Below are 25,680 nucleotides of genomic sequence, written 5' to 3'. Positions count from 1 at the left end.
TCTTCCAGTTTTCATCGCAATCAGGAAATTGTGTTACCTTCTTTTTGCCAGAACCCTAAGAACAGTAAGAAGTCAGCATGGCATACTCTGGACGTGAGGAGATGTCTTCTCCACTATCTGGACATCTCTAAGCCTTGGAGGAAGGACGACAACATCCTTCTGCAGTATACAGGGAAGAATAAGGGGAAGAAAGCTTCCAAAGCATCTATTGCCCGTTGGATCCGGACTACCATTAAAGAGGCATATGATGCAGAAAATATGGACATTCCTGGGACTGTCAGGGCCCACTCAACCAGGGGGGTGGCAGCCTCATGGGCTGAAAAACGTGGGGCCTCTCTAGTCGATATCTGTAAAGCAGCTACCTGGTCTAGCCAGTTAACATTCGCTAGACACTACAGATTAGATATCCAAAGCGCCAGGGACCAGGCTTTCGGTAGGAAAGTCTTGCAGGCAGTTGTCCCACCCTAAGGTACTGGTAATCTGGTACATCTCCAGTTGGGGCCGTCATGGGGGACGCCATGGAAAAGGAGAATTATTCTCACCGTTAATTCGGTTTCCATTAGTCCACCATGACGGCCCATATATTTTTCCCGTCCCCTTTTATTTTTAAGACAGAGTAGTCTTAGTCTTTATTATTTAACCTGTTGTATCTGTGTGTGACTATAACATACAATAAATGGGTTGCATCCACAGCCGGTGTAGTTATTTGGTAGCCACTGGAGTGTGGGTGTAGGGGAGGGGCTTTTAACCTCTCTGCTTCCTGTCCCTACAGAGGTCAAGGGCCATCCTCCAGTTGGGGCCGTCATGGTGGACTAATGGAAACCGAATTAACGGTGAGAATAATTCTCCTTTTCTGCCCTTTAACTATTCTCCATGGTATAGAAGTACAAATATTCCTGAACATTGGGATTGAGATATGAAGAGCTTCCTGGCCATGGACCAAAAAATTGTAATGTCTATAGCAATGGTTATGTCAGCTCACCTGGAGTGTTGATTTTGCACCCTTGTGGATTGATCAAGCACGGACTTCTTATCCAGCTGTTGCAGGATCTGATCAGCATAAAGCCTGTGGTGAGCGTATAGCCCAAGGTGGAGAAAATACCTTTTTTTTTCTACCTACATGGCCGGACCTATACCCATGGTACTGTGGCCTCCAATCTAGCAACAAAAACAGATTATACAGTACAAATATCCCAATTTTAAAGAGTAACTGTAATTTCAGGTGATTTTTTTTTTTTTTTAGATTTTTGAACATTTTTATAGTATACTTCATTAAGAAATTCTGCTTATGTTCTGGCTGCAATGTTCCCCTAAATTACAATGCTACTTCTATGTTGCTATGGCAAATCTGTCTACCAGATTGAGGACGGGCTCTCTCTCCTCTCCTGTTTGTTACACAGCTGTGATTGTTAATCCTTTTTGCTCTCTCCATGGCTTTAGTATGCTACAAACATTATTTTAAAGGATCGTGCTGAAAGGGAAGGGGTTAATCCTCACATCTCAGAGTTGTTTAAGCAAACACAGGGAGATTAGATATATCATGCAGCCTCCATAGACACACACGGTACAGGCTGGTATATGGATCATTATGGTAGAGAGTAGCTTGATTTGTTAATGATGTATATTAGCAAAATGGTTACCACATCCCCCCACACAATATAAAATATTATTTCAAATGACGATTACGCTTTATAGGAAATCTATCATCAAAATTAAACATAGATAAACCAGGGGCACTTACACATATATCTAGGCACCATGATTGTTGTAATCGTCTTATATTTGCTGTCTATGACCTCCTTCCTTCTAAAATCAACTTTTAAAATTATGCTGAGATTCACCGGCTGTTACAGTGTGGAATGAATACTTCCTCCATCCTACTGTGTGTTGACACCTCCTGTGCTGCAGTGAGAATACATCAGACAGATGGACGGAGAGTGTCCAGCAGGAGCTGTGAACCGTTCCAGTAGCATAATTTTAAAAAATTAATTTTAGAAGGAAGGAAGCCATGGATAACAATAATAATGATTATCACAGTCATGGTGCCTGGATCTATGAGTAAGTGTCCTTGGTTTATATATGTTTGATTTTGATGGTAGATCTCCTTTAAGTTATGTGCAATCAAATTGTATGTACAAATGTGTTCTTCATACAAGTTATAAATGAATTTTCTAACCAAAGTTTAAAAAAAAAAGAAGTTTGTTTCTAACATGTTACCAAAGAGTACACTAGAGAAGCTCCTAGACCTAAGCTCACTTGGACACCCATGTGTATAACTTGGAATTGATGTTAGAACAACTGTCCTCAAACCTGAATTTTCAGGATTTGGGTGGAATAAACCTCTTAGTTTTGGGTTGGTTAAATATTTGTAATCATTTCACTATTGGCATGATGCAACATCATGTGACTGTATCACCATGCCATGAACAATTCCATTTCTGTTTTGTAGTGATCTTTTATACACTACAAGAACATTTTACTGCCGACTGAGCATAAACAACCGAATTGGAAACAGATTTTCATAAAACCACCTGCTATTGCAATAACACAAAAAGTTACATTTGTTTGCTTAGATTTTGTGTCATACTGTGTTAATAAGAAACAGTGCATCATATGATGAAATACTTTTGATCTGTCCTCAGTACTTGAGCCCTTGTGGGAAATGATGGTGGTCCTTTAAAAATAAATAAAGAACAGCGAGTGGTCACAGAACATTCTGAACAGTGTGGGGCCCACTTGGATGAGTTAATAAGTAACAGTGGTTATGCAACCATTGATATAATATCTGAAGCCACGTCTATTTGCTCTAGATTTCCAAAGAGACAAGAAGAAGTCAAAGCAAAAAGGTGGTTTATCACAAGGTAGGTTCTTATATTATTTCAAATTATGAATAGTACATTGTCATCTAAATTGTTAGACAATGCCTATATAATAACCTTTAGATAGCTCAACACAAACACATATTCACATGTACATCCAAGGCTTAAATGGAAATCGGGTAAAATTAACACTGAAAGGGACTGAAAATAATTTTTTAACCAGTGCCGGGCAGCTGCTATTCAAGTAATATGTAGTGCATTAGAATAATTAGTAAATGTGATATACAATGTTCAACAAATCCATTACCTCCATGTTTTTTTTTTTTGTTTTCTGCCAAAAATACACAGAGAACATGGACCATGGACTGCAAACAGGACGTGGTTTACATTTGTTCTTTTATTGTAGTATTTCTGATACACTTCCGCTACAAGTAAAGATCTGTCTTTTGATACATGTTTTTGTTTAAGGCTTAGAAGTATAAAAGGTTCAGAACCATATTTTGGACAACAGTTAAATATTTATGCAAATAAAAATTGACAAAGTTTTTATTTATTTTTTTTTCTATAAATTTCAAGCAACTTATAAATGTGGAAGCTTTCTATGGTACGAAATTTGTCTTTAACTCAATCATGACTTATTGTGAGCAGATTACCTTCTTGTGCAAGCAGAATACTGGCCACAATAACCCAATATATTTCTGACATGTGCCTCACCTTAGAATGTTACTGAATTCTTTATTGTATACATTGGTAACGAAGCAAGACAAAACGTAAATCACATATGGTTGCGGAATATGTTATGAAAATTCTAAGCAAATTCTGCCAATATATGTTGATGGATATGCTCAGCACATATGTCGGAAGCTTTCCTGACATATACACTGAGTGTATCCTAAAAACGAGGCGTGAACCCAGCCTTACATGTTATGTTACAGAAAGATGAAGCTTTAAAGCATTGCCAGATCAATAAGACGAGAGTAATAATATGGCCTCATATATATAATTGATTTTTAGTGGGGTTAGTTAGAGTTCCAAAATAGTGATCACTGTTGTTGTCCAGTGTCTACACTTTGATAACCTGTCTTTGTACTCTCATCCACCTATTTCTAACGTATTCCTTACTCCTCTCCATTTGCTCTAGTTCAGCTACATCCTTCCCAAAAGATGTTATCTGAGAAAGTTTATGTCCTTATCATCTACCACAATCTTGATGCACCCCGTTATTTTATTGCATTAGTTGTTCAAGTCTAGTTAATTTTTAGTCTTTACCATGGTAATTACTAATTACGTTATGTATACTGAGTGTATTGTATAATAGTAACATCTTTTTATAACACGTTATAGAAGAAACTTATCTATATGTATGGTTTTGTTTTACAGCTTTTCATCTAACAATGCACTTTCAACTTATTTTTCTGAGCTTAACTGCAGTTATTGGCTTTTCAACATGCAACCGTGTCTATGTCCATCCATTCAATCTAGTGGCTTATAGCAAGGACGAATGTGAAAAAGTCCAGTCTCAGAATCCTAGTGCTGAAAATATGCTATTCCCTCCAGCTATTGAATCAAAAAATAATGCTGAAGAGAAAAATGTCAAACCCCAAACAGTTCTGGAAGAAGATAAGCTTAAAATCCTTCGAAATTATATAGTGCCACTTATTGAAGCTCTTAGCTTTCGGGGTGCAGCTAAATTGTTTAAACAACATACAACAGACAGTATCCTAATACCCTACACTGATTTTTTTCGAACAATTGTGTCATTTTATCTTGGAGCATCTGAAAGCACTTCCAGCAGTCTACAATCTTTTTTAGGCATTGAAGACCCATCAAGATCTAAAAACTGCACTTCTAAAATGAATGGTTTCAAAGTAATCTCAGTGCTCCGAAATATTGACAGCCTCCTGGTTTCTAAAGATTCCAATATCAATACACTAAGAACTGTATGTATCTTTGTATCTCCAAAAGTCCAATTGTCCGAGAAATTTGTTCATGCATTAGCCGGATCTGTTGATAACTTCTTCGTAAGGGCTGTGGACTTCACTGATTCTACTAAGGCCGTCAAATCAATCAGTGAATTTCTGGATTCTAAACTGTCAGAAGATACTAAATCTGGATTAACTTTCATTGATGAAACCGCCAACTTGATGTACATAAGCCATGTTCTTTTCAAAGGTAGGTTAATGCTTATATAGTGATTTTGGCCATATACTGTGAAGTTTCCCATTCTCCATTCTTGCTGGGACATTCACATGAGTTTCTCTCAAGGTTAAGCTTAGAACCATTTCCAGGCTGATTGCAAAATGTTTGTCAATACAAAATGGCTTGTTGTTATCCCCCATAGCAAAATATGGAGTGTATTGACTCCCCACAGCTTCAACCCTATTTAAATAGTATATTTATAATATTAATATAATATAATATTTATAATAGTTACATATAGCGATTATAAAACTTTCTTATCAGATTAGTTCAATAACTGGATGGTCCATTTTAAAAGAAACTCTGCACATCTGCAGGCTTCCAACAAGCCCCCTCTTGTATAAAATGCATTGGATGCAATCCCTCTCTTATGTTAAGAACATCTTCCTCTTTTCCTTCCTCTTCCAAGCTGAGAAAGCAAGCTTTCAGTAAAAACCAATGATGGCAGCCTCAGGCCCTATGTCAGCGCAAGCATTAAAGCAACAAATTGGGGCATTTTTAATGAACTATTTAGAAGATTGCTTATGATGCAATATATGATGCATCCCCAATTTATATTTCTACTTTAAACCAAATAGTGAAGCCATTTTTTCTAGCTATTGGCTGATATTTAAAAAAATGCTAATGAGTTGGAAGTGCTTTGAGAGGCGTATAATTGACCATGGAGCCAGAGCCCCCCAATGCAGTTTGTGCTCATTACATATATTTTAAACATTTTATAAGGTGCTCTATTAACAGCATTTAGGTATTAGCTTTACTTCTACCTTATGGCCATAGATTGCAATAGTTTGGAGCTTACTTATTGAAGTCTATGGAGTTTCCTTCTCCTTGGGTTTAACTCTTTCACACACCACAATCTTATAGTAGATCACGGTGTGGTAGGGGCTGTATAGAAAGAGCTCATGTGTTCAATTTTCTCCATACAGGGCTTGTGTCACCTATTTCTAATTACCACCGTCAGTGCTGGCACCAGTTGTAGTAGTTAGCAGTACTGCCGGTGGGTGCCCCACATGGCAATAAAGGGCATAAATCAGTTACCATGACAGCTTGGACTCCTAAGCCTGTCATGGAGCCTGAACCCTAACAGTCTATTAGATACTGCAATACAGTTGTATTATTGTATATTATAAGAGTCACAAGACCTCTTAGGGTTAAAGTAGACTAGAAGGCCTGAAATGGGAGTAAGAAAAAATGTAAAAAATTCAAACAAAAGTCACACATATGTAAATAAACAAATACATACAATCATAAACATTTAAGGTATGCCTGCATCCCAAATTACAAATCTATCAAAATATAAAAACAAATAACCCCTGGCGGTGAAACCTGTATTGGAAAATAGCAGCCACTTTTCACCATTTTGCCACCCATAAAAATGTTATAAAAAGTGAAAGTGCTATACATCCCAAACATCCCAAATTAATGAAAACATCATCTTGTCTGACAAAAAATGACACCTTACACAGATAATTTATATTTATTTTGTACAAAATATTTGATCTGTTTTAATCATAATTAAATACAAAAGAATAGAGGAAAATACCAATGGCGAAATGAAAATTTTATTAATTAGTTACAGATTAATATTCTATTAACCCCTTAACGACCAGGCCCTTTTTAGTTTTTGCGTTTTCATTTTTCACTCCCCACCTTCAAAAATCTATAACTTTTTTATTTTTCCATGCAAAGAGCTGTGTTATGGGCTTGTTTTCTGCGTAACAAATTGGACTTCGTATTGACCATATTTAATATTCCATGCCCTGTACTGGGAAACGCGAAAAAACTTCTGAATGCAGTGAAAATGATGAAAAAACGCATTTACAACATTTTCTTGTGGGCTTGGATTTAACAGCTTTTACTGAGCACCCAAATGACATTCATACTTCATTCTTTGGATCAGTACGATCACAGAGATACCAAATTTGTATAGGTTTTATAATACATATATTTTCATACATTTCCGAAAATTAAAAACTCCTGTACAAAAAAAAAATTCTTCATTTTGAAGTCTTCTGCCGCTAATAACTTTGGTGTACAGAGCCGTGGGGAGTGTAATTATTTGATGGCATTTTCAATGCTACCATTTTGAGGACCGTACAGCCTTTTGATCACTTTTCATATATTTTTTTCTAAAAAAGTGGCATTTTTATGAGTTTTACTGTTTATTTATATTTATGTCAGTTCTAGGAAAAGGGGATTATTTGAAATTTTATTGTTTATTTCATCACATTTGGAATGTTTTTAATAGTATCCAAGTACACTGTAATTTTATACATTGTCACTATGGGAAGGAAATCCAGGTTAAATAACCTGTCCTATGACATCATCTTTTATCCATAGTGAATGTTATAATGATGCTTTTTATAGAAATGTTACCTTTTACTGTAATCCTATCAGTGATATAAATGACTGTTGCACTGAAAACCTCTACAGTATTAGCAGATGTCAGTATATTATTATGCTTCAAGTTTAACTATACATATTTACATACAGTTAGTACATACCTCTTCCTTCAGCCCAGCATTCTAGTTGCCAAGAAGAATCTATAGAGTGAAACAGGAGGCAACAGGAGTGAGCGGGAGGTAAAGGGGTGGGGCTATGCACTGTCCCTACTCCTGAGCCTCTGCTTAGTAATTACAGGAAGCCATTAGATGACCCTTGGCTTATACTTGAGTCTATAGGTTTTCCCAATTTTTTGTGTTAAAATTAGGTACCTCGGGCTTATACTTGGGTCAGCTTATACTCAAGTATGTACGGTAGTATTTTTTACCATAAATATTTTTTAGTGCCATAGAAAAAGTAAAAACAAAGCATCCAAAATTTCTAAAGATTGTGCTTATCAAAAAAACTGGTTTAAAAATAGGTAATTGTTTGAAGCCAGCCAAAGAAGCTATTACTAAGATCTGATAGTAAGTAAAGCAATTACTCTTTGACCTTGGTTGATCTCATAGCAGTAATAGCCCAAGTTTCAACCCATACATTACATAAGCTAACAAGTACTTTTGCTTTGATTCAGGTAAAGTGGATAAGTCTTCCCTAATTCCAAACCATCAACCCTTCTGGACTGAGCCAAACAAGATAGTTTTGGTTCCTATGATTGCAGTATCAGGAATATTTCAATTTCACGAAGACAACACAAGAAACCAATTAATAATAAAAATTCCCCTAAGTGACAATGATTTCCTGCTTTTGGTCCAACCAATAAATGGGAACACCCTTGAAAATATTGAGTCTTCTATGATGTGGGTAACACATTTAGAATGGGGGAAGGAATTATCAAAAAGGTAAGATATAATAATAAACTATAATATTGTTAGAAAAATGTAGGAAAATATAATATGTTACTGTTCATTAACTGCAAATCAATATTATTGTCTTTTAGATATATACATTTATCTTTACCAAAATTGAAAATAGAAAGTTCATACAATATTCAAGATGTGCTTCACAATTTAAATTTGTCGGAATTGCTTGGAAAAGATGCCGACTTCAACAAAATGAGCACAACAAGCATAAAAGTGGGAAAGGTAATACTCTCAAAGTTTCTAAGATCATATTTTTAACCTCATCACATGAGGTCAGGTATTGCACATTGTTTCTACATATTGGGGCAGATTTATCAAGCAGTCTGAAAGTCAGAATATTTCCAGTTGCCCATGGCAACCAATCACAGCTCCCCTTTAAAATATTCATGAGCACTGGTGAAATGAACGCTGAGCTGTGATTGGTTGCCATGGGCAACTGGAAATATTCTGACTTTCAGACTGCTTGATAAATCTGCCCCATTGTCTGAACTGGCAAGCTGGGACCACATATACTATAATATATATATATATATATATATATATATATATATATATATACATATATATATATAATGAGCTCTGAGCTTTGATTGTTTAATACAGGCAATGAGTATAAGGCAGCTTATGTGTTAGGTAAGATGTGAAGTAATATGTGAGGTAATATGATAGATATAGATAGGTAGATATATTGGGTGACATTTATCATGTGAAAAGACGCCGGCAGCAGCGAGTGCGCCGACGTGAGGACAGTAAAGCTAACACGCCAGCCCACTCCTCGCCAGCCATGCCCCCCCCTTTACACCCTTTCATGCCCCACTGGTGTAAAAGTGGCAGATTGGGGCAGATAATTGCAAGTGCTAGCAATAAGCTAGCATTTGTGATTATTTCAGGGTTTCTGTGCCACTAACGTGGCGCAGATGTCCTGATGAATATGCCCCATAGTTTGAGAAAGTGAGAGGTGTTATTTGTAATACAAGCAGATGAAAGGTGCATGGTAAAAGCCTTGGATTTGTCTTCAGTAACCTGGTAAGCAGGAGCAGTCTGTTAGTCTATGTTGGCCTAGCTAGGATAGACACCTTTGTAAAGTCCATAATGTACCTGCTTATTATGGAGTAGGGGCTTCGGTCCTGGGCTTTTGCATAGCCCACAGGTGCAGGTCACAGACCTCATTAGAGCCTGATATAATCTACAGGCCAGAAGCAGTAGGTGAGGCACTACATAGAGAGCTGAAGGCTGGACTGTGTTCACACAGCAAAGGTAACTGAGTGCCTCCTGATATACAGCTGGCCAAGAGCGAAGATCAAAAATATTATTTTTTTTTTGCTCATTAACGTACACTCTGCACCCCATTTTGACAGAAATGTACATATGTTTGCTAATTTATTAAACAAGAAAAACTGAAATATCACTTGATCATAAGTATTCAGACCCTTTGCTGTGGCACTTATATTTAATTCACATGTCGTCCACATGCTTTCCATTTCCTTCTGGTTCGTCTCCTTCATTTGAGTCCAGCTGTGTTTAATTAAATGGATTGGACTTTAATGGGAAAGGCAGACACCTGTCTATATACAGTAAGGCAGTGAGTTTCTGGAGGAGGGAACATTGGCAGCAGGCAATGATTTTCTAGAGGATGAGGGAACATTGGCAGTGATTTTCTAGAGGATGAGGGAACATTGGCAGTGATTTTCTGGCGGTGGAGGGAACATCGGCAGCAGGCAGTGATTTTCTGGCGGATGAGGGAACATCGGCAGCAGGCAGTGATTTTCTGGAGGATGAGGGAACATTGGCAGTGATTTGCTGGAGGATGAGGGAACATTGGCAGTGATTTGCTGGAGGATGAGGGAACATCGGCAGCAGGCAGTGATTTGCTGGAGAATGAGGGAACATCGGCAGCAGGCAGTGATTTGCTGGAGAATGAGGGAACATCGGCAGCAGGCAGTGATTTGCTGGAGAATGAGGGAACATCGGCAGCAGGCAGTGATATGCTGGAGAATGAGGGAACATCGGCAGCAGGCAGTGATTTGCTGGAGAATGAGGGAACATCGGCAGCAGGCAGTGATTTGCTGGAGAATGAGGGAACATCGGCAGCAGGCAGTGATTTGCTGGAGAATGAGGGAACATCGGCAGCAGGCAGTGATATGCTGGAGAATGAGGGAACATCGGCAGCAGGCAGTGATTTGCTGGAGAATGAGGGAACATCAACAGCAGGCAGTGATATGCTGGAGAATGAGGGAACATCGGCAGCAGGCAGTGATTTGCTGGAGAATGAGGGAACATCGGCAGCAGGCAGTGATTTTCTGGAGGATGAGGGAACATCGGCAGCAGGCAGTGATTTTCTGGCGGATGAGGGAACATCGGCAGCAGGCAGTGATTTTCTGGCGGATGAGGGAACATCGGCAGCAGGCAGTGATTTTCTGGAGGATGAGGGAACATCCTCCAGAAGGCAGTGATAAGGATGAGTGAACATAGGCAGCAGGCAGTGATTTTCTAGAGGATGAGGGAACATTGGCAGTGATTTGCTGGAGGATGAGGGAACATTAGCAGTGATTTGCTGGAGGATGAGGGAACATTGGCAGTGATTTGCTGGAGGATGAGGGAACATCAGCAGCAGGCAGTGATTTGCTGGAGAATGAGGGAACATCGGCAGCAGGCAGTGATTTGCTGGAGAATGAGGGAACATCGGCAGCAGGCAGTGATTTGCTGGAGAATGAGGGAACATCAGCAGCAGGCAGTGATTTGCTGGAGAATGAGGGAACATCGGCAGCAGGCAGTGATATGCTGGAGAATGAGGGAACATCGGCAGCAGGCAGTGATTTGCTGGAGGATGAGGGAACATTGGCAGTGATTTGCTGGAGGATGAGGGAACATTGGCAGTGATTTGCTGGAGGATGAGGGAACATCGGCAGCAGGCAGTGATTTGCTGGAGAATGAGGGAACATCGGCAGCAGGCAGTGATTTGCTGGAGAATGAGGGAACATCGGCAGCAGGCAGTGATTTGCTGGAGAACGAGGGAACATCGGCAGCAGGCAGTGATTTGCTGGAGAACGAGGGAACATCGGCAGCAGGCAGTGATTTGCTGGAGAATGAGGGAACATCGGCAGCAGGCAGTGATTTGCTGGAGGATGAGGGAACATCGGCAGCAGGCAGTGATTTTCTGGCGGATGAGGGAACATCGGCAGCAGGCAGTGATTTTCTGGCGGATGAGGGAACATCGGCAGCAGGCAGTGATTTTCTGGAGGATGAGGGAACATCCTCCAGAAGGCAGTGATAAGGATGAGTGAACATAGGCAGCAGGCAGTGATTTTCTAGAGGATGAGGGAACATTGGCAGTGATTTGCTGGAGGATGAGGGAACATTGGCAGTGATTTGCTGGAGGATGAGGGAACATTGGCAGTGATTTGCTGGAGGATGAGGGAACATTGGCAGCAGGCAGTGATTTGCTGGAGAATGAGGGAACATCGGCAGCAGGCAGTGATTTGCTGGAGAATGAGGGAACATCGGCAGCAGGCAGTGATTTGCTGGAGAATGAGGGAACATCGGCAGCAGGCAGTGATATGCTGGAGAATGAGGGAACATCGGCAGCAGGCAGTGATTTTCTGGCGGATGAGGGAACATCGGCAGCAGGCAGTGATTTTCTGGCGGATGAGGGAACATCCTCCAGAAGGCAGTGATAAGGATGAGTGAACATAGGCAGCAGGCAGTGATTTTCTAGAGGATGAGGGAACATTGGCAGTGATTTGCTGGAGGATGAGGGAACATCGGCAGCAGGCAGTGATTTGCTGGAGAATGAGGGAACATCGGCAGCAGGCAGTGATTTGCTGGAGAATGAGGGAACATCGGCAGTGATTTGCTGGAGAATGAGGGAACATCGGCAGCAGGCAGTGATTTGCTGGAGAATGAGGGAACATCGGCAGCAGGCAGTGATATGCTGGAGAATGAGGGAACATCGGCAGCAGGCAGTGATATGCTGGAGAATGAGGGAACATCGGCAGCAGGCAGTGATTTGCTGGAGAATGAGGGAACATCGGCAGCTGGAAGTGATTTGCTGGAGAATGAGGGAACATCGGCAGCAGATTTTCTGGGTGACTAAACTTTCCTGTCTGCTGCATTTTTTCATCCTGTGTTTTCTGCAGAATGCAATGTATACTGAGCACACGGAGGCCAGAAGGATGCTTTTCTAAAATGTCTTTCAGTATTGCCACTTTGTCATAAAAGTTTAGCCTTTTCCCCTAGTGGTCCGTCAGTCTTTCATGAGAAGATGTCAATGACATGTTCTATTGCAACTAGTCACTGGCATTGGAAGTCAGGCTATTCCTGAAGCACCTAAACGACACCAGACATATGGCAAAGGAACATTGGGGGAAGGATAAAGTACAGGCAGTCCCCTACTTAAGGAGACCCGACTTACAGACAACCCATAGTTACAGACGGACCCCTCTGCCCACTGTGACCTCTGGTGAAGCTTTCTGAATGCTTTACTATAGTCCCAGACTGCAATAATCAGCTTTACGGTGTCTGTAATGAAGCTTTATTGATAATCCATGGTCCAATTACAGCAAAAATTTTGAAACTCCAATTGTCACTGGGACAAAAGAAAAAAAATTTGTCTAGAACTTCAATTATAAAATATACAGTTTCGACTTACATACAAATTCAACTTAAGAACAAACCTCCAGACCCTATCTTGTATGTAACCCGGGGACTGGCTGTACTTATTTTTCCCCACATAAATAATCAATTTTATCACTTGATATGGGTGTAGTCAAAGTCTTTTTTCAAAAGCATTTCTTTTAGCAAACCTATAGGACATAGCTGTGCAAATAGGACATGTGGAATAGATTATGTACAAATCCCATTAAAAGGGATTAAATATTTTCGTAAATGGGAACTAAAGCTTAACTATTATATGCACAAAGTAATCACTATTAATGTTAAAGTCATTATACTTAGTTACAATCCTGTTTGGTTTTCATAGGTTATTAACACGGTTGACTTTGTGTTGGAAGAAAGTGATGTGGATCCAAATGATGATACCAATGTACCGGAAACTAAAGAAGAACCGTTGGACATAAAGCTCAATAAACCTTTCATTCTGGCCTTGTTTGAGGGAACTTCCAAATCATTACTGCTGCTTGGAAAAGTAGTAAAACCAACAAATGTCATTTAATATCAACCAGTTTTAACATTTTTTTTTAAAGTAAACCAATAAATAGAGTAATAGATGCATATATTGTTTTTATGTATTCTACATAATTCTAACTTACTTGTGTGAGAAAATAAACATAGATTGGACTTTTACACTGAATTCTGGCAATATTTTACACTCCAAAAGGGGTGTGTTTATGTTTAGCCAAAGGTATCCCCCAACAGGGGGAAGGGAGAAGAGACTACCACAAAGAATGAATAAAAGAATAAATCTTTATTGATGAAATATATTAAAAAACATAGTACAGAAAAGATGCTAGGCACACACAGCGGTGAAACACAGAATGATTGCAGTCGTACACCGAGACAGGATGCGGAACATTGTGAAAAAACCTTACATATGTATAGTATTACAAATGAAGGAACTGGGATGAAGTATGTGAAGCCCAAGGAAGAACATGCGGGTCAGTCTGATGAGGTAAATACCGTGCCTAAGTGGCAAATGAAAAGGGTCTAGGTTACCCAGGGCTGTATAAATGCCAGTCCTTACCAGTTGATGGAGTAGGGTGTTCCACTGCCCGGGACGACTGTACGCCCCGACACGCGTATCTGCTCCAACTGAGCCTTCGGCTCACAAAAAATGTTCTAAAAAGTGATCAAAAAAAGTTGCAAGCCCTTGCATATGATATGACTGAAAAGAACAACTCTTTTCGCAAAAAATAAGCCGTCAACTAGACCTCTCCACAGAAAAATACAAAAGTTATGCCCCTAAAAATTTGGCGATGGTTAAAACAATGCGATTTTCTCCAATATTGGTTTTGCTCAGTAAAATTGAACAAAGATAAGAAAAACTATATAAATGAGGTGTCACCATAATCGTAGTGAACCAGAAAATAAAGATACATTTTATTTTTATGTAATGGCAAGTGGGAGAAAAAGTGCTAAAAAGTTAATAAAATCTCATGAATAAGGTATAGACCCCCAAAATTAGCTATACATTGTATCTCCTATGCCTGACTGTGCGCCCATACAGCAGGTTACCACCACATATGGGGTATCAAACTTTGCAGAGCATTTTATTCATTATGAAAGTGTCATTTTTGGCCTAAATGAATGTATTTTCCAAAAAAAGTCAAAAGTTTCTACATCGCAGGTCCATTTTGTTTTAACCCATTTGAAAAATTTAGGGTTAATAGACTTAATAGATGTTGTTTTATATACATTGTGGGGTGTAGTTTGTATAGTGGGGTAATTTATGGGGCTTTAGTGTTATTTAGGCTTTTTCAAATCACTTGAAAGCCCCTATATACAGAGGGGAGATGGACCTGGTGCTGATAAACAGAGGGAAACAAGGTGAGTTGCAGCCTGCACTGGGAGGCTGATTCCTGAGGACAGCAGTGTAGTGGCAGTGCAGATAATATCAATCTCTGCACTGCTGCTCGTTTTACCGCCATCCATGCCCAGAGAAACACTGGAGCTCCTGGCATGTGACAGTGATAAAACTAAGCTGGTTGGACCATGGCACTTTACGGACAAAGATACTTTACTGTATTGTGACCAGGATGGAGACGGGACAAAACCAGCGAGTGCGGGACACTCCAGGCATTTTCTGGACGTTGTCCCAACCGGTCAGTACAGAAGTGAAAAATGTGACTGTCTAGCCGAATCTGGAGTGGGGAGCGGGAGTAGTAGTACTATGCATAATATATATATATATATAGGATAGGAGTAGTAATACAGTTCTACTACTCTAATCCTGTATATATGGGCACAGCTCACTACTACTCCTATCTTGTATATTTGGGCACAGCACAGTACTACTCTTATTCTGTATATATGGGACAGGTCAGTACTAGTAATGATAAAGCCAGGTTGATGATTTTCCTTTCATATCTGTCGTCATGCACAGCTCTGTAACAGTAAAGTGACGGCATTTGCCAAATATATCTTGTCATCAACTTAAAGGGAACCTGTCAGGTGGAATTGGGAGCCTGAACCACACACAGGTCCTTATGGACTGGTGGTTTAGTATTCCAAATCGCTCTGTATGGAGCCAGAGTGTTCCAACATCACAGAAGCATTGAGGGAGGAGGTGCCAAGAGCTTCAGATGTGAGTCCTATGTGCCCCATCCGACTCAGGTCTAGCCAAGTATAAATGCCCCATAAGGACCTGTGGGCGGTAAGGTGTCCTAAATCCCCCAGACAGGTTCTCTTTGCCAAATCAGAGATGTGGCTGGTAGAAGTCAGAGTGGTACCGGTCATCCGGAAAAGAAAGGAAATGTGTATGAGTACAGAGATGTCTCCTATATGTCACTACAGTGTTATATTTTATTATAATAAGGAGGGTTGTGGATAACCAGTATCTACCACCATTTGATCATTGTATGGTTGGGTGTACCAGTGTTGATTTCAAGGCACCAGCATTAGTAATTTGAGGAAATAAATTGATATTTATTTTTGACTACAATTGAGAAAAAGTGTGTCAGGTAGACTACTGCTTGACAATATAACTAGGACACTACTGTTTTTGCACTGACAAAACAAAGACATTGAAAAATAGTTTTAATTGTGTGTGATATAATGGTGATACATGTGATAAACAATCTCAAAAGTATGACTTTATACTGTACAATTAAAGGGAAGCTTTAGTCTCCTAGATAGCGGAGATAATGGTGGGTTATAGCGCAATGATGGCCAACCTTTTAGAGACAGAGTGCCTAAACTACAGCCAAAACCTAGTTTTATGTCGCAAAGTGCCAACATGACAATTTAAGCAGTAACCTATTGATCTCTGCTGTATCACAAGTTTCAATCGTATTGGCGCCCTGAGGACACCAATACAATAGAAAGAAGATGGAGAAATTTGTATTATAGTTTCCTTCCAGGGTCCCCAAAAGAGAAAGAATGAGGGGACCCAGAGCAGGAGCTCAAACGATAATCCATCTCTGTCCACACCTTCTCACTTCTTGTGTAGACCTGGTGGCCAAGGAGGTGTCGCTTTAAAATAGCAGGAGGAAGCCTTGAGTCAAATCTAGCAAATTCTGTGCTGGGGTGAAGTCCTGGATGCCCACAGAAAGGGCTCTGAGTGCCATAGGTGCGCTACCACTTGTATAGAGGCATTGAGGTTCTGTAAGATGTCTAACACATCTACGCAATGATGTTATAGCTACTTCTACAGATCTTGAACACTCGTAAGCTGCCGAAGCCACATGACTTCTGAAACAATGTTCTTTAGATAGACAAGGCCAAACTAAAGACGTTTGGCCACTGTCCAAAACATCACAGCAACCCAAATGCAATCATCTTTTCTACACTGTCAAGCACAAAAGTTGAGGGTCAATGATTTGGGTATGTTTTGCAGCCCCATGACATGAGCACTTGGAAATGGCTCAGGCAGAAAAAAAATTAATGAAGGTACCACCAAAGTCTGAATGTTTAACATGGAAACTGTGGGAGCTGCTCATGTTTGTTGGGTGATCAAATGATCCTCTGCTACTGCTGAACTAGCAGGCCAGCAAGAGCCTGTCATTTGTCAAAATAACCATCCTGCTTCTCTCAGTCCAACAATGGCAGTCCCCCCTTCTCAAAGTCTGTAAATAGGCTAGATAGAAGTATGTCTAGCAGTCAAACTCTCACCATAAGGTATACAAAAGTATCCTGTGAGATCAAATAATTACACGTTAAAGGGATTGTCCGGTAATTGAAAAACATGCTTGCTTTCATTCAAAAAACAAAACAACTTCATACCTCACCATGGTTTGCATCAATTTGGCAGCTCAGCTTTATCTAGTGGAGTTTAGTTGCAATACCACGCATTACCCATGAGGTATGGAGCGGTTTTTGGTAGATAGCAGCCATGTTTTCCAAACTGCAGACAACACCTTTAATAAAGTGACAACTGCAGGCCTCTCCTGTTTCACAGAAATCTGTTTTAGGGAAGCTGCACTTCAGTCTATTAAGCTTCTCCTGAACCATGGGTTTGGCCAAGCTGAGCAAAGTCTTCTTCCTTCCTTCTAGTTATGCAAGTATGCCTGGACAATTAGAAAGAGCCCTATACTACATGGTTAACTGGTGGGCCAATATGGGTGCATGAAGACTTTTAATTAGGTAAATGATTACTGTACTGGTATATATAATATTTCACTGTTTAACCATTTTTTTTTAAATTTTGTAGTAAAGGGTTTAAATAAATTTATTTTTGCAAGTTCTAAAAAGACTTTCATACATGAATATTCATATTATACACAAATCTGGACCCAAAGAGGTTTTTATAACAAAACAATATGAATGGGAGCCTATCAGATAGTTCTAGGTTCATTAGTTTGGTCAATTTAATAAAATCTGTCATTTGAAACCTTAAAGAAAAACATAACCAGGAACGCACCAAAAACATGTATGGAAATAAACCATTGCAGTTTGTATTTCAGTCTTTTGCTTTATTCCGTTGTGATTTGCTCCCTGGCAGCTTGAACCAACTCTATAAGGGCAGCAAAGCTTTTTAACTCGTGTATACTCAATCCAAAGTTCTGAATCTGTATGAAGGAATAGAAAAAAAAGGAGAAAACAATACAATATTAAAAAGATTGACAAAAGCAAATCCTATCAATGAAACGGATTAAAATTGGCATTTGCAGTATGTGCCAAATGTTGATTTGACTACGTTAACATTTTATTTTTTTATTCTCCCCTACTTTTGGAAGCCATAACTTGTGAATTTTTCTGTGTAAAGATCTGAACTGGGGTTTGTTTTCTGTAAAAATTATACTCTGGTGTCATACAATATTCTGTGCAATCTACTGGGAAGATGGAAAAAAATTCCAAATGCAGGTATGGTATTGCTGGCTTTGCACTACAGATTTCCTTTCTTACTTTAGTCAATTCAATCATGCAAATACTAAATTTATAAAGATTTGTTACTTTAAACAAAAATTCTCCATTAAAGTTTTTTCTGACCCTTCGAACACTTTTACACTTCAGTTTACAGATCTGTGTAAGGCGTCCTGCTGGAGGAGCTGGCGTTTTCATGGTTGCTATTTTGGGAACTAAATGACTTTTTGATCTATCTTTTATGTGCATTCAAATCGCAAAAATATGTGATTGGGACATGAGATATGTGGGGATACCCAACATGTTTGTGATTTTATTTGCTTTGTTTATTTGTTATGTGTGTGGTAAGAAAAGGGCTGTGATTTTAAGTTTATATTTACTTTATTAAGGCCTTGATTTAGGATTTTATCTCAGATTCAAAATACTGCAATTGAATCACTTGGGAGGGTGCAGGTCCATGTGCTGTTGGGTTTGTTAGACCAAACCACCTAAATGGTTAACACCCATTACAGTGTATGATGTTTGATTTGTAAAGTGCTATGGAATTTGATAGCACTATATAAGTAAAGATTATTATTAATGACTATTCCATAAATTAGTTGTACCTCATATACTGCACGTGGGGAGAAAAGTACTGGACTATAATCAGACTTTGTGGGCTATGATGGAGTTTCTTTAACCCCTTAGCGCGCTGCGCCGTAGCTGTACTGCGCTGAGTCCCGCGATTAGCGCTCAGCGCAGTACAGCTACTGCGCAGAGCCGATGCCGGTTCAGCGCTGCATAGCAGCCGAACCGGCATCGTTAGCCGCGGGATTTCAACAGTAATTTACCGCTGACATCCCCGGCTAACACCCGCGGTCGGAGTGGGCTCCGATCGCGGGTGTTTAACCCGTTAAATGCCGCGGTCAACGCGACCGCGGCATTTAACATGCCTTCTGGGGGTCTTTACCCCACGATCGCCCCCCCCCCCCCCCCCCGCACCGGTCGCCGCGATCGCTGTTTTGGCTCCTCTGGGGTCCGATCGGGACCCCAGAGAAGCCTGGAGGGTTTACCTTTAAGATGGCGTCTGTGACGTCATCTTAAAGGCAAAGTGTCAGCCTATGCATCTGCATAGGCTGGCACTGATAATACCCTGCAATACATTAGTATTGCAGAGTATTATCAAGAACAAGCAATCAGATGATTGCTTGTTCATATCCCATGCTGGATCATGTAAAAAATGTACAAAATAATGTTTTTCAATAAAAAATTACTTTATAAATCACTAAAAATGCCCATAAGCCCCAAAACATATAAAGAGACATATAACGCTCAAAAAAGTCAAAATCATAACACAAACCCCACATATATAGTATCATCGCGTCCGTAACAATCCATAGAATAAAACTAAATAACTATTGAACCCATATGATGAACGCCGTAAAAAAAAACCGTCAAAAACCCGCCAAAAATTATGATTTTTACCTATTATATCCCACTAAAAATGCAATAAAAAGTGCTCAACAAAACATATGTACTCCAGAATGATATTGTTGCAAAGAACAACATGTCCCGCAAAAAAAAAAGCCATCAACCAGCTCTGTAGCCAAAAACGTAACAATGTTATGCCACTTGGAAGACAGCGATGCAAAAATGATAGATTTTTCCCCACATTAGGGTTTTATTTGGCAAATTTAGTAAAACATAAGAAAAAATATTCATGTCTGGTATCCCCGTAATCGTATCGACCCATAGAATAAAGATAACATGATTATTAGGCTATACGGTGAACACGAAAAAAAAAAAAAAGTAAAAAATCCAGTACAGAATTGATGCTTTTCTACTCATGACCTCAAAAAAAGTTCCAAAATTTTCAACAATAGGTGATACCAACCCCAAAATGGTAACACTGGAAAAAGCATCTCGTCCCGCAAAAAAAATGCCGTCACATGGCCCAAATAACGGAAAAGCGAAAATTTTATAGCCTTCAAAAGGGGGCAACCAGAAAACTAAAATCCTGGCAGCTGCAGGGTGCTCCTTCCCTTCTGCGCCTCGCTGTGCCCCCATAACACAAGTAATGTCCACATGTGGGGGGTCGCTGCACTCAGGAGAAATTGTAGAACAAATTTTATGGTGGGTTTTCTCTTTTTATCTTTTGGAAATGTGTAAATTTTAGGGCTAAATGAACGTATAACCGACAAAATTTGACCATTCTAAATTTCACCGCCATTTTGATTCAATTACTATGAAGATCTCAAGGGGTTAACAATCTTTGTAATAGCTGTTTCTGATAGTTTGAGGGGTGCAGAGTTGAAAATGGGTTGGTTATATAGGGGGTTTTGTTGCTAAATATGTAAAATTTGATTTCAAACAGTATTTATCCCCAAAATCGTCAATTCCGAAAATATGGAAAATCGCTATTCGATTTGTAGGCCGCGTGACGTCAAAATTATCCAAACATTTCAAAAATTATGAAAATGTGAAGTAGACAAATGGGAAATGTTATTCTGCAAGTTATTTAGGTGGTAAATCTATCTGCCTGAAAACGCGGTGATTTTGAATTTCGAAAATGGCAAATTTTTCTAAAAATTCATCATTTTTTTTCTTTTTTTTTGTAAATAAACGCAAAACTTATCAGCCAAAATTTACCACTAAAATGAAGTACAACATGTGGGGAAAAAACAATCTCAGAATCGCTTTGATAAGTAACAGTGTTCAAAAGTTATTACCACAGGAAGAGACACTGGTCAAATTTCAAAAAAAAAGTTGCGAGCCTTAACCTGCAAACAGGCTGCGTCCTTAAGGGGTTAATGATTGAACTGCACTGCAAGTGCTGGGAGGGAGGGACTCCCTAGATACAGCCTGGGGTGCCAGGGATGACTAACCCCTCTAGCATTCCTGTAGCAGTATTAAAGACATGCAATAAAAACAAATGTCAATTATTTTAAGATATTTAGGTACATTTTTCCCCTGTAAACTAAAAAATAATTTGCATACTTGATTTGTAAAATATTCCACATCAAGTGCCAACTGAAGCCTGATTTTGTTGTCATCGCTCATTCCGCCACTGGGAGTATTACTGGACATTGTGGTTTTTCGTGCCTGTTTGAGTCTTTTCAGGCTTTCTTCCATTCTCTTCACAGAGCTGAGAACATCAGACACCGTCTCATAATACCTGTAAAGCACATAACAGTGTATGTAGGGTGCAGAAGGAACAGGCCGATTTTACCAATACCTTTTTCAGTACTGCATTTCCAAAGCAAAGACCAATGACAGAGCAGATAATTATACAAATACTGTACATCCTCCATTAATATTCCCTGCTTAACACCCAGCAAGGCTGCAAAAAACCTTCAAAACTGGACCGATGATTATATGCTTTTTTTTTTTGCCATCTCACCTTCCAAGAATTACTAGGCTTTTGTGGGGTATGTTTCATTTTACAATGGCACAATTTACTTTTTAAAGTAATGCATTGAAAAAAGCATTTAGGTAGCATCAGAAAATGAGTAGTTACTTTTATTCCATGGATTAGCACTACACATATATACTGTGTATGTTCTTTTGTTTAGAGATTTACATGTATTTGGTAAGAGTTTTCCACTTACTTGTGTGTACATTCAGAAAGGGCTCCTCTTAGCCATTCTTGTCTGGTTTGCACTTTTACTTTATTCCCATAATCATGCTGAAGCTGAAAGAGTGGCTTGAGCGCACTCTCTACATAAGAGGATGGTTTCGTAGGTATCTCCTGCAAATAATAGACCTTTATTTCACACGCACATTAATATATTATATGGTAGTAGCCATTCATTTAGTCTCAGGGTGAATATATTTCTGTGTTGTATGACTAAAGGTTACTTAGGGTGCTATGGAACCGGACTTGTATGCTGGTCTGATCCCATGGACCAAACACAGTCCAGCGGACAGGAGTCTTTACATGACAGAGAAATACAATGCAAGGATCCCCCTGCCAAGCTGTTGAACTGGTTATGTTGCAGCACTGAGAGACTATTTTACTTTTGTTATTGGGATGTGGTTTACAGTTCTGTAGTGAGCGACTACACCACCTCCACACCATGCGGATGTGGAGAGGCTTGAACGGGCGTGGCTGCCAGCGGTGTGAATTTTGGCCGTCCTGGCGTAGTTTTGCCAAGCAGCCATGCCACCTGATGGATGCATCAAGAGACCTGCGCCTTTTAATGTATTTGCCAGAATAGGGAAGGGGGTTGGGAGTGTGGTCTTTATCATACATTGGTGCACAATTGCCGGCGAATGATTAATTCCCCCCACAATGTTTTACACCACACAGGTTTGTTAGTTACTGTTAACATTCACTCTATAAGATAAATTATAGATACTAACTTTGTTGGTCCTCCTGTAAAGCCTAGGTACTTCTAGAGCGCTTTTAAAGTAAATCAAGCACGATTCTCCAAGGTCCATTGAGATTTTATTATTTATGGTTGAAAGAGGTTCTGATAAACTACTTGATAGGTCTTCTAGTGCCCCTACAAAACACAAAAAAGAAACTCTTCAGTATTTTAGCAAAGGAAACAATTATTCCATCAAAATATAGCTATACACAGTTGAACATTAATTGTGAATTTTGTAGTTGAAAAAGGATTTATTTTCACTGATGAAGAACATGGCTACAGAGTAGGGGTGCTCAACCAGCAGCCTCGAGTTGTGGCCGGCACCCTGCAGGCAGAACCTAGAACCCCGTGTGCAGTCAGCAAGATATTCACAATTATTTCTACCCAGGGTAATTGGGTTAGTCAATCTGGGTAAGTAATTGAGGCTATATATACCTAAGGCATGTAATCACTACCTTTATTCATCTTGTGTTTTTTTTTCACTATTTTTTAATGTTTTGCGTATGTATGCCATTATGTTTTTATTGTTTGTATCTGTAGTTGTGATTATGCGGAGATGGACGTGTTATTGCTGTGACACAATCAATTTCCCCTGTGGGGACAATAAAGAATTCTATTCTATTACTGCCAGGGCTCTTCTTCAGGGAAGCCGCTTCCTCCGGAGCTGTACTGAGGCCAAGACAGACAGCCCAGCACCTACTTCCTGTACAGCGTCTGAGTGTCCCTCCCTCTTGTATTATAGTCCACTCTGGAGGTGAGTGTGTGACTCCTGTGTTAAGGTCGGCTCTACCTTGGTTGTTGGTGCGTCCACGGTGCTCATTACTAAATGAATGGTGGCATTTGAGGTAAAAGGTTAAATCAAAGCCTTCTAACCACCTGTACTAATGTGTAATGTTATCCACCAAATGGGTGATATGTTTAGAATATGCTTTGCACTATGCTGCCCTACTTTATTTCTACAGTATTGTAGCTGTGCATCAAGGCGTGATTGTTTTATAATCTCACAATATAATATATGGAGGTAGCTGGAAAAGGAAATGTGTGTATCATACACAACACCAAGGACTTACACAGATATTTGGGATAAAAACAGAGAGAGAATGTTGACTGTAGAGTGAGAAGCAGGGTGTTGTCAATGACTGCATGTGGTTGATATTTATGGAATCAATGTAACAGTGTGTATCATTAAGCCCTTCATTAACCGGTTCGCGACCGCCCACCGTGTATTCACGGCGGCGGTCGCGTTCCGATGCATGGAGAGGGCTCGCAGGCCGAGCCCTCTCCATAGCCGGTAAGTCTCTGCTGCATATTGCAGCAAAGGCTTACCGGTAACACCCGCGATCGGTGCCGGCACCGATCGTGGGTGTTTTCTTGCTGATCGCCGCCGGCAAAGCTGCCGGCGGCTTCAAACTGATGGCAGCGCATGGGCGCCCCCATCTTTACGAGGATCACCGCTCCCCGTGACGTCATCGGGGAGTGGCGATCCGTCGCCATGGTAGCTTCGGGTCTCACGAAGACCCAAAGCTACTTCGGGTTAACCCATTCATTACAATGTGCTATCAGCACATTGTAATGTATGAGGAGTAAAATCCCCATATACTGCCATACTGTAGTATGGCAGTATATAGTAGGATCGATCAGACAACCTAGGGTTAAAGTACCCTAGGGAGTCTGAAAAATAGTAAAAATAAAAATAAAAAAAAAGTTAAAAAAAAAAATTATAATAAAAAAACCTAAAAATTCAAATCACCCCCTTTCCCTAGAACTGATATAAATATAAATAAACAGTAAAAATCATAAACACATTAGGTATCGCCGCGTCCGAAAATGCCCGATCTATCAAAATATAATAACGATTTTTCACTGCGTTTAACCCCGTAACGGAAAATCGTGTCCAAAGTCAAAACTGGCAATTTTTTGCCATTTAAAAAAAAATTAAAAATTCTATAAAAAGTGATCAAAAGGTCGTACAGTCCTCATCAAAAGTCGCAAAAGATGACAGCACCCACAACTCCGTACAACGAAGTATGGAAAAGTTATAAGCACAAGAAGACGACAAAATAAAAAAAAAATTTTTGTTCATGAGGTTTTAATTTTTGTAAATGTATGAAAACATTATAAAACCTATACAAATTTGGTATCCCTGTAATCGTACTGACCCAAAGAATAAATTAGATGCGTCATTTGTGGCGTGAAGTGAAAGCTGTAATATCCAAGCCCACAAGAATACGACACAAATGCGTTTTTTCACCATTTTCCCTGCATTTGGAATTTTTTTCCCCGCTTCCCAGTACATGGCATTTAATATTCAATGCAATCACTATGAAGTGCAATTTGTTACGCAAAAAACGAGCCATCACATAGCTTTTTACGTGTAAAAATAAAAAAGTTATAGATTTTTGAAGGTGGGGAGTGAAAAATGGAAATGAAAAGACGGGAAAGGGCCCGGTCCTTAACCGGTTAATTATGGTATGTGATGTCTGAATATTAACACAAACATTTCTTGGTTTTTAAGTACAGGCGGTCCCCTACTTAAGGACACCCAACTTACAGACGACCCATAGTTACAGACGGACCCCTCTGCCCACTGTGACCTCTGGGGAAGCTCTCTGGATGCTTTATTATAGTCCCAGGCTGCAATAATCAGCTTAAAAGTGTCTGTAATGAAGCTTTATTGATAATTCTTGGTCCAATTACAGCAAAAAATTTTTGAAACTCCAATTGTCAAAAGGGCAAAAAAAAAAATTGTCTGGAACTACAATTATTAAATATACAGTTTCGACTTACATACAAATTCAACTTAAGAACAAACCTACGGACCCTATCTTGTACGTAACCCAGGGACTGCCTGTACTTAAATTTTACACCACAAAATAGAAAATGACAACTTCATAGAACTGCACATTATGTTAGGAGTAGAAATATATCTTACCTTTTATGATTTCCATATTTTTAAATCCAATTTTATTAAGTTTGACTTTAATAACCTCAATTAATTCTGGTAGCTGGAAGCAAATAAAAAAAATTACAGAA

General features: G+C 39.5%; 2 protein-coding genes across 2 annotated transcripts in view; one reads left to right on the top strand and one right to left on the bottom strand.

Moving 5' to 3' along the window:
- The first annotated feature begins 2,701 nt into the window (after positions 1-2,701).
- On the top strand, positions 2,702-13,624 carry AGT (angiotensinogen). Its single transcript, XM_072141238.1, has 5 exons — positions 2,702-2,861; positions 4,200-4,991; positions 8,035-8,302; positions 8,401-8,545; positions 13,302-13,624. The coding sequence occupies exons 2-5, from the start codon at positions 4,214-4,216 to the stop codon at positions 13,491-13,493; spliced, it is 1,383 nt and encodes a 460-aa protein (XP_071997339.1). The 5' UTR covers positions 2,702-2,861; positions 4,200-4,213; the 3' UTR covers positions 13,494-13,624.
- A 2,392-nt stretch (positions 13,625-16,016) lies between these two features.
- The window catches only part of COG2 (component of oligomeric golgi complex 2), a 40,415-nt gene continuing 30,751 nt past the window's right edge, over positions 16,017-25,680 (bottom strand). Inside the window, exons 14-18 of the mRNA XM_072141237.1 lie at positions 25,580-25,652; positions 22,640-22,782; positions 21,886-22,025; positions 21,275-21,452; positions 16,017-18,003 (exon numbers count right to left, since the gene is read on the bottom strand). Coding sequence (XP_071997338.1) covers positions 17,908-18,003; positions 21,275-21,452; positions 21,886-22,025; positions 22,640-22,782; positions 25,580-25,652 — 630 coding nt within the window. The 3' untranslated portion in view covers positions 16,017-17,907. The remainder of the gene's footprint in view (positions 18,004-21,274; positions 21,453-21,885; positions 22,026-22,639; positions 22,783-25,579; positions 25,653-25,680) is intronic.

Source organism: Engystomops pustulosus, chromosome 3 (genome assembly GCF_040894005.1).
Source record: "Engystomops pustulosus chromosome 3, aEngPut4.maternal, whole genome shotgun sequence".
Lineage (NCBI taxonomy): Eukaryota > Metazoa > Chordata > Amphibia > Anura > Leptodactylidae > Engystomops > Engystomops pustulosus.
Note: the sequence above shows the minus strand (reverse complement) of the source record. Positions and strands in the feature narration are given on the sequence as shown.

Coding starts and splice junctions, on each gene's coding strand:
- AGT (XM_072141238.1), top strand. CDS start 4,214: ATGCACTTTCAACTTATTTTTCTGAGCTTAACTGCAGTTATTGGCTTT. Junction 4,992..8,034: donor AAGCCATGTTCTTTTCAAAG/GTAGGTTAATGC, acceptor GCTTTGATTCAG/GTAAAGTGGATAAGTCTTCC. Junction 8,546..13,301: donor CAAGCATAAAAGTGGGAAAG/GTAATACTCTCA, acceptor TGGTTTTCATAG/GTTATTAACACGGTTGACTT.